The sequence below is a fragment of the Rhyacophila brunnea genome, unplaced genomic scaffold (genome assembly GCF_057557595.1).
Source record: "Rhyacophila brunnea isolate RB1 unplaced genomic scaffold, BYU_Rbru_1.0 scaffold_11, whole genome shotgun sequence".
Classification (NCBI taxonomy): Eukaryota; Metazoa; Arthropoda; class Insecta; order Trichoptera; family Rhyacophilidae; genus Rhyacophila; species Rhyacophila brunnea.
Window position 1 is genome coordinate 8,756,394 of NW_028232763.1, and position 14,551 is coordinate 8,770,944.

Genomic DNA, 14,551 nt, shown 5'->3' on the forward strand with positions numbered 1-14,551 from the left:
ACCACCTCTCTAAATTCAATTATAGAAAGTGCCAATGCTAATGTAGTAGTATTTTGAATTATTATTAATTATTCATACTAATTTCAATTAATTTTAACAGTTGTGTGCGCACGTTAATTTACTTGCGATATTATATCCATAGATAATATTTTGTACAGAACCCAACCTGCAGATCATAGATAATTGACAATATTCTTATAGAAAATACATAGTGCAAAGCACCAAAAACGTGATTTTGACATGATTCGAAAAAGTGTAGACATGTAGAAAATGATAAAACATTCAAAACGTTATGCAGGTGTCGATGCAGTGCGGTTCAACGTGAGGTGACCTCATTGTTGTTTGGTGATTTCGGCAGATTTTTCCAACTGACAATGTTCGTTTAAAGGTTCAAAATGTGCTACAGGATGGGAGCATCAGTCTGATAATATTTTAAACACCAAGAAAAACGACATTACACACTTTTTTCCCATAGCGGCAGCTTACTGTGACGTCAAGTGATAGTCCGTAACATGCACCATAATATAATTTGCGGTTTAGAATATTATCAAGATTAAATTTTGTTAAAAATAATTAGGCTCACCTTATTGCGAACTTTCCGTGGGAAAGATAGAAGGTAGTTACGTCCATCACTTGAGAAGACTTCTAAAGCCATCGGTTGTAAGAGATACCGACGTTTGTGGACTTCCCTGTAATCGTCATTAAATATTTAATTTCAGTTTTATTGAGAAGATAACGTTTGAGTACTTTCTTAAGTGGTTCATTGTACCAGATAATGGCATATTTCAATAATAAATCAGGACAAAAAAACAGTACATTCTCTGATTACATAACATTCATGTCCTCTTGCCTATTAGCGCCTGTACACATGCATGGATTTACTGGCAGCAATAGTGTGTATTTTAACTCATTTAGTGCTAACACCGCGACTGGCGCGTTTGGATTCGTTGGCCATTAGATATAATTAACGTGTTATTAATGATTTTATTCAAGAGTAAGCGAGATGTGATGTTAACACTGTATGGTACCATTTGACATTTCATGAAAATCGGTTAACCTCAAAATGAGTCTGCGTGGTGTAGTTCATTTTTTTTCCGGCAGGTTCGCCACTACCGTTCTATTGCGCAGGCACAGATATCGAACAAATCCAACAGTCACGTGAAAATTTTGAAGCTTCCGAACTTTTTTGATTCATGTACGCAATCTTGCAACTTGCACGATAATACATGTTTACACGTATGTTTTCTTGTTATGGCCGCGACAATACATACTGTCAGCAGTAGATCCATGCACATGTAAACGGGGTATAAAGATAATTGGTAAGGATAAGGATTCAAAAATTTAATAATTCTCTGGTTTATAAATTATTTTTTCAGATTGCAAGAGTAACAAACTGGCGATTAAAAATCCATGACAGAGTAACCCTGGAATTTTATTTTCAAAACAGTCGATACCGCCACCAATATAATTTTAATGTCAGGAATTCATGCTCTGAATCCGATGATTCGTCACTTAACTTCTCCAGCAAAAGGGTCCCGTAAACGACCTGTCACGATCTGGGAGACCACATTCAATAATCATAGAGGAAAATATTGTATGTATGGAGGTATGTAGGAGTATACAAGATGAATCGAAAGCATTCACCCGAAGTTGTTTTGACTAGCTGAGGACGTCACAAACGTCACTGCGGTGCATTTTGAAGTATTTACACTCGTGTGTTGACAAGATTTATTTTGTGTAAGAATTGAAACTGACTGATTATCGGCAATGTTGAAAAAAAATTTTTTTGTCTCTTGACGTGAATTTTAGCCGCCGCACAAAGCGGTTTCATAACTGATTCTAAGTTATTAAATTTTTAAATCTCTGATTTATGATTCAGTATAATGTACAATCGGTATTACATACAAGTTTGTTAGCATAAATTTAATAATTATTTACGTAGAACCATACCTGATGTCTTCATAAGAGAATTTAGAGCACAATCTCGGAATGCCTTTACTGCATCCTTGACTGGCAGGAAGAATGGGTTCGTAATCCGGCGGGCAACTGTCTAAGTCTCGTATTTCCCTGTTCTTAAGGAGTGTGAATCCATCGATGACGTAACAATGTTCACGACCAAAGAGAAGAAGGCCTTCTGTCGTATCCAGACCTATGATTCGAGCGCATCTGAACATGTGAGTGATCTGGAAAAATTAAGATTGAATTACTGGTATCGAAAAAACTATGTTACTTTAGCTTTTGTGATTATGTGCTTAATTAAATTTTCTTAAATAAACAACACAATATTGATGAAACTAATATTGATTTACCTAAAAATATTAAGAGCGGAATGCAGAAACATTTGTCATAACTAAAATTTCCTTAGCAGAAAACACTATGCAGAAACATTGTCCTTAGTTAAGATCACTTCTATTGAAAATAATACCATATTTAAAAATTCTCTTTCCTATAGTTTAGGTAAATTATTTTATAATTGTTAAACGATGACAAAAATATGACAACTGCATTTTATAAATGCAATAACTATAAATACATATTAATATTTAATTATAATACTCTTATGTTTTATAATTAAATCTATGATTCCACAGGAACTGCAAGATATTTTTTTAACATGGTAACACTAGCGTCAAGTGTCATTCTATCTCCTGGCATCTTGTATTTCTGCGGGCTGGCGTATAAAACTAAAATAATATTCTGCAAGTACATGCCAAACGAATTAACACTATCAATATCCGGAAGTGAGATACATTGTTAAATGAATTTGAGTGTATGGACTGTTTTATAGACATGCGAATTTATTTTGACAGCAGCTGTCAGTGGTAAATGGTAATACAGAAGAGGGCGTGTTCATAACAAAAGTAGTCTATGGTTAAGGATTCCTTAACTCTATACTCAGGATTGTCTATAGTTAAGTCATGCTTTTCGGCGACTTATCGTGCATTTTCGCAGATTGTGCATGCCGCTCTAAAATGGTATTACTAAATTACTTTTACTAATATTAATACTAAATTCAGTTTGGTTTGGGCAATTATGGTATTAACATTACCTCAAGACAACGGGAGCGTGTAGGCTTATTACAGCTAGACTGTTGTTCAACGAGTCATTCCAAGCGCATACAGACTGATTCAAAAAGTTAAGTGCATACCACAAGCGTGTACAGTGCAACTGTCGTGGTAACCATAATTCCATCAGAGTCTCCGTGCAAACTCCGTTAATCAAACCACCCGTGTCTGTGTTACCAGCACAGGGTGTCAAGTAGTAAAAGGTCAGTGCCTGGCATCCTAAGTGTAAACGCTCCCTCGCCCCCCACAGCATACACATTCCCAATCACAATCATTCCACCGATCAATTATTACAGTCTACTATAAAAAGTGCAACCACAGTTTTTAATACATTATTAAAAGTAAATAAAAATAATTTTCCGAGCATATCTATGAATCTATTCTGTCATATATTTTGACAGGTAAGTTAGCATACATACATAAAGCGACTGGTTGCATTTACACATGGTTGTCAAACTATTATGAATATATGTCAACACACGACGCTTTGACATATCTATTGCAATCTATGATGACAAGTATGTATACATTTTTTTTTTTTTTTTGAATTATTAACAACCATGTCCTTGCTTTTTCGTACAAGGTGGTTGTTAGTAATTTTGGACAATCACAAACACCCAGGCTTTGAGAAAAACACCTAAATATCGTGTCCTCACCGGGAATCGAACCCAGAACTCTCGGGCGGAAGGCCAGCGCCTTACCCACTGCACCACGAGAGCCGCCTATATGTATACATTATGTGAGCAAGTATTGTAATGTTTTTGATACATATACTGTCACATAGTATGAAAGCACATTTACTAAGAGAAACATAATATAGCATAAGAGAAAAAAATCTACAATGACCTTTTCATGATGTTCCAATAATCGGAGAAGAGTTTGATTATCAGGCGGGGGAGGTTGTTCTTCTTCATCCTCTTCTTCCTTTCCGTCTTCATTCGCTTCGATCGAGTTCTGATTTTGTTTTGTTAAATTATTTACAAGACTCGATGGTGAGCTTCCATTCCCTGGTATATCCTGGGATCTATCAAAGAGATATAACATAGTAAGTAACATTGCACAGACAAAAATATATCAGAAGAGTACTCTCTCAGTAATCCGCCACCCCAAAAACCTGACAAGTGTCCAATTAGTGAAAGCGGCGGATTATAGTGCATACATACAAAACATGGTAAAAATTAAAACAGGTATTTCGTAAAAATAGTTTTTTTGAGAAATTTGTACGAGCAAATTACAGTTTTATTTAAGTAGGTATAATCAAAATCAAGTATTTACTAAATTATACATATTTATAAACTAAGTTTATTAACTAAATATTAAACAGTAAATCACTTGACACAACCAGTTGTTTAGTGAGGCAGATATTCTTGAATGGCATGGGTTCCTGGCTTTCCTGAGTGTCCTGTTGTGATGCGATCCTTGGATACTTTCCTCCCTGGTACAATACTTTCTTCACGATGAATGTACGTTTTACGAAGAAGTCTCCAAAATAAACCCGTCTCAACTGCGTTGCATACTTTATGCAACGGACTACTGAATTTGACAATCAAATACCGGCGAATTATAGTAGTTATCGGATAATCGAGCGGCGGATTACTTAGAGTGTACTGTTTTAACATTCAATTCAATACATAAAGCTGTGAGGAAAATGATAGAAACTGTACATTTTATATCATTAATGTTATTGTTTTACAACTCAGTGTGTATCTTGGGTGCATAATAATCAACAGACTTTTAAATAAGAAATTATTGTTGATTATTCGCGATATGGAGCCAAACACATATTGAAACACCAATATGAGAATTTGTCAGATCCAGGATTTGAACACGTGATCCACTGCTTCAGAAACGGGCAATCACTCAATTCATTGCGGGCGCATTTTATAGATAGATTGCACAATTTTCCGCTTAGACTTCATAGTATAAATAATTAATGCAAAATGTTACCCATTATTGTCTTCAATAGGCAGACATTGTTGTGATTCCATAGGGTAACCCAAACAGTCATTGTCGCCGAGACTTAAGCCACCGGTTCGCCATTGCTGGAACACCTTGTAGTATTCTTTACTGTCAAGACTTTGGGCTACTTTGTATTTGAATTGTTTCTGCAAAAATAATGATACAAAGTTTAAAATATATCAAATAATATTATCTTATAAGGGATGGAGTCCTCTTCCTTCCTCTATTTATAAATGGTAAGTCGTGGGTGTCTCAAAGAATATACGGTATATTTGATTTTATAGGTAACAATACAATAATTTGATAAGCGCGAGTATAATAAGTTCGAAGTAATTTATACTGGAACTGCGACGTAGACAGACCATGTACCTAGCTCAATCGAATAGCTCACTTGACTCTGATAAGGCTTATGGCTAACCGTTTAATCCGTTTTTAGAGTGCAAGCAAGACTACTGTAGTGAACTAGGTGAATTAGGTCTCTTGACGAAGCTAAGCTCGACTCAATTTTAATTGATAACTGAAGCCCAAGCGTCGCCTTAGGCATAAAGTCTACTAAAGCAGGCTTGCGGGGCGCTCGCGCATTTTCTATGTGAATCATCGAAAATACAACGTAATCAAATACGCCAGCGCACACTGGATTTGAGGACGCCTTGTGCCCGCCTGCCCCATGAGTGACCGTTTTTCGCTTCTCAGCGATACGAATTAACGAAAATACAACGTAGTCCATTCATTGAACACGGCAAGCAAAATCATGCTCCTCGAAGCGTCGTCGACAGACGGGCGAGAAGCCATTATATAAGAACAGTGAACTCTTTGTTTAGTTATTGCGTGTCCGATATTAATTACAAGCCCCGAGAAATTTAATAATATTTTTATTGCTTTGTTATGAGAGACGCTGATAATAATAATTATTTTGTGCTCCTTGAGCCCCTTATTACATAGGTGAAGGGTAATGCTCGGGTGGGAGGGGGCCTACTCAGTAGTGAGCGCACCGAACACTTTTTTGGTGGGCTTTATGCCTTATATAGTCAAATAGGCAACCCCTTCTCTGCCGTCTATGTGATAACGTATGCGCGCTGCGGTGGGAGTGCCGGATAGTGGGGGCACGCGATAGTGGGAACGCCTGGACAGTACGGTATGCGACGTCCGATAAGTGAGAGAGAAAGTATTCGAAGGCGCCCACACTATAATATTAAATATGTCAGAAATAATAAAAAAGCAAAAGAAATGTTAAAATGGTGATCAATATACAAATTTATTACTCACATTATCAGGATTATCCATCTCCGGTCTATACGGGTAATGTTGATAGAACATATCGTTCTTTCTCATCTTCTTCCGCATGCGGTTGGGTCCTTCAGTGGTGTCCAGCATCCACTTGTCTAGAGGACTCCCTCTCCGGGGTCCCCACAGACCCCTCTCTCTCGTCAGCTCTGTCTCTGACTGCACCCACTCTTGGTGGACATAGCGCTGTGTATGCTGTTGGGTGTTGGTGTGCTGGGTGCATCGCAGACTCCATAGTTCCCTATAAAAAGAATAAAAAATAGAACCCAGTCCTTTATCAATGTTATATTATTAAATACATTTTAATAAATAAATTATAAGATTGGCTGTTCTTATCCTATCCATTATAGAGTAGCTACATTTAGTCATGTCATTCGTGGGGCAAAAAATTATTTTGTCTTACTTTTTTTTAGTTACATCAAATTTACCTGCTGCTTACAACCACACTATAATCAACGTTCCCTCTAATTTTTCTATTGTGTGTGCGGATCATCAACACATCTGAGCAGTGGCGTAACTAGGGTTGGTGTCACCCGGTGCGGTAAATTTAAACCCCCCCCCCACAAACACACATACAATTTTTTATTAAAACTTATATATTTAAGGTATTTATTTTTTTCAGTGATTTTACATAATAATAACACTTAAAACGATAATTTTTGAATTAAATTTTAAAAAATTCAAACGCATAATTTTTACTTCACCAGGTTTCGGGAATATCTATGTATTTAGATACATGATTATGAATATCTTGTACAGAAAGCATAGAAGCATTTATTTTTATAGCCAATAGTACATAATCAATTAACACTTTGACTAGATCGCAACCAGATTTTTTACGCTCAGCGATCTCAATCCTATTCTTTCATTTCGCACACGCGCACACCATATAGGGAATATTGACACTTAAATAATGAATTAACAATCTGTCAGAGGTGAGGATTAACATGTAGTGAACCTGATAAATGTGACAGTGAAAGCTACTTTGATGGAATTGTAGGTACATACCATTTGATAGATAAAATTTGAAAATTGTTATCTCTCAATGGGATCATAAGGTTCCAAGTCCATATATTGTTTGAGCTTTACAAAAAATTAACTGTAGATTTCAAATATTACAACTTTGTGAAGATTGATTTAGTTGAAAAATTGTAACAATTACCTCACAAGATGCACGTGTATATTTGTATATGAAAGTGCTTGTTGTTTGGTAAGGTTGACCCGAATTCTGGCCGGGTCTTCTTTCTTGACTTTCGTTCTGCTCGCAAGCCTTGTCAGTCCGCCTGTCACTTTTTGTATCTTTGACTGTATTTGATTGTGAAGCTCCCAAGGGATCCGGTACGATGCCTGAAATAATGGTAAATAAATATTTACTATTAAATTTAATACTGCTTACTAATGATACTGAAGGTTTCAGATGCAAATAGCATGTTTTTTAATTTCTGGCCATTCACAGAATTCATAGAATGTACTATCCGTAATAAAAGCAATTCTGAAGAAAAAAAGTACTCAAACATATACATAATTTTTCTACAGAAAAGATTCTCTCTTCAGGAACATTTATATATGGACAAACAACCATTCAGATTATTTTTCATAATGTATGTGTAGAAAAAAAACCATAGATCTTTGTAAGTAATTTTGGATATATTAGAATATGTATGTGTACAAAAATTATCATTGTAAATAAAAATTCATTATGATACTTCAGTAAAACCTCGTTAATACGAATTTCATGGGACCGATAATCGAAAAAAAATTCGAATTACAAAATATGAAATGTATAAATAATAAAATAAAAAAATAAAATGTCCCGATTATTTTTGTTACCTTCTTAAAATAAGTAATTTATGATGTTTTAAGAAAAATCTGTCACAATTTTCAATGACTGGCTCATGAAATAGTGTACTTTATTACGAATTATTGATTATTTTTATATGCCAGGATTCATTACGAATTACATTAAATTTATGGTTTTATATGAAAATAATGTTCAAGGGACTTTTTTTTTGCGAAAATTTCGAATTATGGCGAATTTCGAATTATCCGTGTTCTTATTAACGAGGATTTACTGTATAATGTTATATTTTTACGCAGTGATTCCCAACCAAGCAGGGTTAATTGAATGTATAATTTGTGCATTGACTAAAGAATAATTAGAAAAAGTGCCATAACCACAGATATCTTATACAGCTTGATTCTAAATTTTAAAATGTAGTTAAAAATAATGTAAAAATATTTGATGTGATCATTAAAAATGTTGATTAGCATAAAAAAAGATAGGGCAACAAATGATATAAATATCTTTCCAACATAGTTTATACCGATAGTTCAGGCTTAGATCATTATACGGCCTTTCCGCTTTTAAAGGTGGCATTTTGGCTAGGTATGTCACTGCCTCCTGCTTTACACAGATATTTTTTAATTTACTAATTTTAATTTATTTTAAACATGTAGAGGTTCTCCAAGATTTTACAAAATGCTTCAAGGGCTCCGACAGCCACAAAAGGTTGGGAATCACTTCTAAAAAATGCACATGTTTGCCAATTTCATGCCTGCGCCTTCAGTAAAACAATCATGTTTGTATAATATACAAATTTAAATATTTGAGTTACCTTTCTTTCTGAATCCACATAGTGCAGCCAAAGTTTAGTAGCACTCTCGCATAGCTGTTCTCTTACAGCAGCGAGATCCGGCGCTTTGGCATTTCCTGCTGGAGCCACGAGCGTTATCTTAAACACCTCCTCAATTGCCGGCTTCTTGCAAGCATAAAGGTCTTCCCATACACGTCTTGCTGCGCCAGCCATTAAGTTACGACCTGTCAACATAAATAAGATTTAATCAATCTATACATCAGCATTCTTCATATCGTGGGTATTCTGCGAATAAGCATTAAGTCAAAAATACTAGTTTTGAGATAATCGAGTTTGAAAGTTTGGACGGTCTTAACTTTTTTTATATATGTAAAAGGCAAATTCCTTTCTGCGATATTGCTTTGAGTATGACTTAGTGCAGTTTTGCACGCAGAATTTTGTGAATATAGCCTGAGAATGAGAAAAGCAAATGCTAGTCTAGTAAATTTAGTGCTTTTTCTCTGAATAGATGTATGTCTTTTTGACTTATAACATAAATTATCTTCGCCAGTTTTATAGATATGACTGTGAGTGTTTTTGTAGACTATAGAGCGTACTCTTAATAAGATTACCTCATCATTAAGTCAAAACAGCAAAATTTTGACTTAGTGCTTTTTCGCAGAATACCCACGATATTATGAATTTAATTACCATGTCCTAAAAACAATGCCTGTCGAAATCAAGAGTTGAGAACAATGTATTCTTCTTTTCTCTTACTTACTGTAGATATCTAATCTAATTTTATTTAGATAATTTTTTTTTATTTCGACCATGTCCGATCCAGAGTGAAGGTTTGTATTAACAGATTTTGTTTTTTACGAGAAATGGATATCAGCCACTTGCTCAACCTATTAGGTCTATACTCTGGCTCATACACAAATTGAAAAACAATAAGTGTACTTACCAGACCCAGGATTCGAACCTGGGACCCACGACGCCAAAGCCCAACGCTTAAGCCGCGCGGCCATCGTGTGTGTATATAATTGGTAGATAATAACCATTTTATTTTTAAGCTGATGTGTTTTCAGCATAGAATCTATATCAACAATCCAAACATTTCTACACAAATTTAAAAGACACTGTTTGAATTTTTCCAGACACTGGTATAAAACCTACGATCTACAGCTTCAGAGGTGAACGCTTCGCCACTACCATAGGTGGTAGAGAATCAATTAAAATTTCTTTGCCAAATTTTGATTTACACGGTTCAAATATGTGGTGAGTCTCAATAATAAGTCATTTAATAATATCAATGAAATAAATACTACATATTATGTACTCATATAATTTCTATCAATATATAAAATATATCATTGTTATTGGATAGAGAAACACAATTTATATTATATTAATATTATAACAGTACTTATAGAAATCATTTTAAGGGCCCTATGCATAGTCATTCATACTTACGAGTCATGCGTTACATGGAATGGGAATGTGTCTCAGATTATAACAAGCACACATTCCAATTCCAAATAACACACAATCTCATTCACATAAGTCTATGTATAGAGCCTCAATCTTTAGTCAATGAAAGTCAATTTGTAATGGACGATTGGATGGAAAATTAAAATTCAAAATCATTTTTAAAAGAGATGTTAATATTATTGTTAGAAGGAATATTAAGTTATTGTAAGTCTCGAAAAAACACAAGAATATATACACGACATATTATTTAAATCCAAACTTCAAAAATCAAAAGATATCATTGATAATTTTTTAAAATAAAAAACTCATTATGTTCTATGTACTTACACGCCAACATGAAGTATTATAATAATTCTATATACCCATGTATATTGATTCTCCAGTATAGAAAAAAATACTAACTATTTAAAATAATCCATATTAAAATAATTGTATCTACTGTCAAACAAGAGCTTCTTGTCCATGTGTTAAAACTTTGAACTAACAATCCCCTCCAGTGCAGCTAATCGCACTTCCGTTTTCAAATGAGGAACGGCCCCAAATTTATCATTTCGGTACGGATCTATGAATTTACGTAATTTGAAGCTTAATATAATAAAAATATGTCTATAACGATCAGGAAGGTTATCTATATCTTATATATTAGAATTATTATTAGTAAACTTTTAATTTATTGCGAAGAAAAAGAAGAATCGCATCTAAAAGAAGACCCGATACATTATTTAAGTAAGCCTCCACCACGCGTTGTTGCCATGACAGGTATATCACTAGAAGTCTTCTACATGCGACTATAGCGACTTCCTCGGTCATCTTTGGTTGTCTTCATCGTCATTGGCTCTACAATCTGATGTAGATCTTGGCTGCTTCCCGAAGATACATATTTCTTTGTTTTCATAATAATTCATTACGGTTCGAGAACAATGAATATGGCTTTAGATTTTTTTTTACATTGCATATTATATTTCATAATTCATAATTTGAAAATTTTGGAAATATTGATTCCTTGAATTTCGTATTAAAGAGGTTTCAATGCAGCTAATAAGATTATGCATTAAATTCTATTGCATTTATAAAATAACTTAAGTATATATATATAACTTCTCCAGCATTTAACTGCCATTGTTACCAATCAATGTGGTTGATGAATATTTGAATAAAAATGAAATGTTTTAAGCCTAACTGTCAATTGGAACGTGTCATGCTATATTTTTAATCCAGACATGTGGATGCTAGCTTTCTTTATTGATGAAATAAAAATAATTCTGGATGTAAAATAATTTTACGTGACAATGTCGTATGGCATACCTTGATGTTGTGTCAATTGATCGTCCCTCGATTCGAGATCGCTGTTAGGATTGACATGCCAAGTAGTTCGCATGTGAGAGTCAAGAATTATTTTCATATCGGCACTCAGTTGCAGCAAGCAATAAGTTAGACAGCCTACAAACTCCAGCTCGTGGTTGCCCGCCCCGAAGATGAGCAGCCGATTGGTGGTCAGCTTGTGGAGGGCTTCAAGCACCGACATCTGGTCTGCGATAGACTCCGTGGAGCGTGACAGCAGGAACAGTATCGTCCTGTTCAGGCAGTGATGCAGGCCTTCCAGAGATACGCAACTTGATTTGCGCTTCGCTTGCGTCACCAGTTTAACTATGAAGTCAAATACCTGGAGAAAAACAAAACGAATCAACAACACGGCACGATACCAGTAAGCATTACACACTTGATTAGGTAAGCATCCTGTTTTGAAAACCACAATAAAGTCACATAAGTACGGTATCATAACTTGTAGCGTAAACCAAAGAGTGGAGTATGTAACATGATTTTTAGTATTAATATCTCCACAAAAGCTGACTTCTAACATAATTCATGATAGATTAAGTAAAGTGGATAGAGCTAGCAGGTGTTGACAGTAGCAAAGTCCATTTAACATTGGTTTTACATGACGTAATATAATGGCCACCACTCTTGAAGCGGGCTCCCTACTTATAGCTAAGGTCACAGGCAGTATGATACTCTAAAGCAATTTTCCTAACTGGTATTCCACGGAACCCCAGGTTTTACGGGAGGTGAAATTAAGGCCATTCCGTCTATTTTTGTCAATGTTTTATAGTAGTTTGATGGTCCAGCAGGTTTAAGGGCAGGTATAACCAACACCAACATAACGCAGAAAGACCACAAAAGAAAAAAACCAACGAGATAGTATACAAGAAATATTTTGCGATAAAATAGATGTCGTCGAACCAGATTTCTCTGATAAGACTACATAAAATTTCCCTTTTACACCAAAAATTATGGAAGCTCACATTAACAGTGATTTTTCAGCATGAAAGATTAACCAAAACAAAATTGGTTAACTATCGACATATAATATCAAAAATTGAAAAATATGTAAGTAATACCTAAACATCCCGCAACCACTTACTTTTAAATGTTAATATACATTAAATAAAATGTACAGTAGGCGACTTTTTTTACTATTCATGGAACAAATTTGTGGTGCATGGATGTGTACAAGAATAATATTTATTTTAAAATAACTATACACAATACAACTCATTTAGACGTACACGCATTGATGCATATTTTTCAAAAGCTTCCGTAAAATTAACTAATTTGCTTAGCTAAATCATTTTCGATCCACAAAATTTTAATCAAAAATTTATAGATTTTCTTTTTCAATGTATCAAAACAGACACGTGTTGCGATTGATAAAAATAAAAGTATGATAATGTAATATGCCTAATGAAATAATAGTTAATAAGACAAAAGTCAATATTTTATAAAATTGCTGTTTCTGTTAATCTCACTTAGCAGGCCGACTCATCACGCCGGACCCCCTAGCTCGAGCCCTGTCAGCCCTTCCCTTGTGGTGGCCATGCATCATTATCATCGTCGTGTAAAATTGATAAACCATTGCCAGTAGGCAATAAAAAAAAAATGAAAATGTAAGCGAAACATGATTTTCATATTTTGTAAGTTTTAAAATTAACTCACATAAATATGGATTGTCTTAGTATGATAGCATCTAATAAGGGCTCGTTTAAAACTAAGTAATTTTCTTCACCAAGTGGTCGATTTAGTAAACTCAATCGGTGGTCACAATAATATGAAAGTAGAAAAACAGTACCAAAATACATTTATGTCAGAATACACAGAAATATAATTAGTTTTCTTGTATCTGCACTATTTATAGATAATAAAAAACGCATGTTTCAAACGAATGACAGAATCAGGGAACTCAAAAATAATGGGCACTTAAATACCTAACGAGTAAGGAGAAGCAGGCAACCGATCTGAAGTAAAGAAGAATACGGGATAAATTTAGACACATGTCAAGAATACGTCATACGTCGAATACTTGACGCTCATTTAATATTGGTGTATTACACACACTATTGCACGTCTATAATGCGTGGTTCATTTTCGTAGGACACTCACACATTCAAAACCGTGACTCAAAATTGACTATATTGATATATTATAGCATATCGGAAATCTATTTATTATCTGTTCTGTGGACAGAATATTAACTTCTGAAGCCATGGGACGTGGGTTAAAATCATTTTGTCTACATCAAGTGAGTACATACACAAGAATCAAAGAGTGAACCCAATTCTCCACTTTCTGACTTATATTACAAGTTATGTGACACGGTGCGTAAGGCATTAGTACCCTTAGAAGATTAGGCATTTTTTAACGGGGAATTGGTTAGCCACAATAATTTCAGTGAGTAGGTACTAGTCAGTGTTAAGCTTTTCCATAAGAACCGGTGGCCAAATGGTTAATGATGAAGGCTTGAGGTTTTCTTCAGGCTGTGGCGAATGTTTACCTTGCCGCGTGATACCCAGGAAATGAATTTGATTGGATAGCGGTTCAAGGAAATGGCGTTTGCGCAGTACCGCGCTTCCTGCAAAATAATCAATACACACAGACATCCTGTAAAATAAACACTTGTTTGACACATGAATATCCCAAAATAATCAATACACACAGACATCCTGTAAAATAAACACTTGTTTGACACATGAATATCCTGCTGTCATTATTTGATATCAATACAGTATATTTTATACGTTGTAATTAAATAGACAAGAGTAATTTGTTTGCAGTGTACCCAATTTAAATAAAGCAATTTGCATTGTTTGTAGCACTAATGCAGTTAACCTTTTCTATGCCTCA

At 34.7% G+C, this 14,551-nt stretch overlaps 1 protein-coding gene across 1 annotated transcript in view; it reads right to left on the minus strand.

Moving 5' to 3' along the window:
- Positions 1-14,551, minus strand: part of bchs (WD repeat and FYVE domain containing 3 bchs) — an 80,329-nt gene that overhangs the window by 21,658 nt on the left and 44,120 nt on the right. Inside the window, exons 31-38 of the mRNA XM_085958735.1 lie at positions 11,678-12,035; positions 8,924-9,126; positions 7,471-7,655; positions 6,291-6,549; positions 5,013-5,170; positions 3,912-4,089; positions 1,951-2,183; positions 584-689 (exon numbers count right to left, since the gene is read on the minus strand). Coding sequence (XP_085814861.1) covers positions 584-689; positions 1,951-2,183; positions 3,912-4,089; positions 5,013-5,170; positions 6,291-6,549; positions 7,471-7,655; positions 8,924-9,126; positions 11,678-12,035 — 1,680 coding nt within the window. The remainder of the gene's footprint in view (positions 1-583; positions 690-1,950; positions 2,184-3,911; positions 4,090-5,012; positions 5,171-6,290; positions 6,550-7,470; positions 7,656-8,923; positions 9,127-11,677; positions 12,036-14,551) is intronic.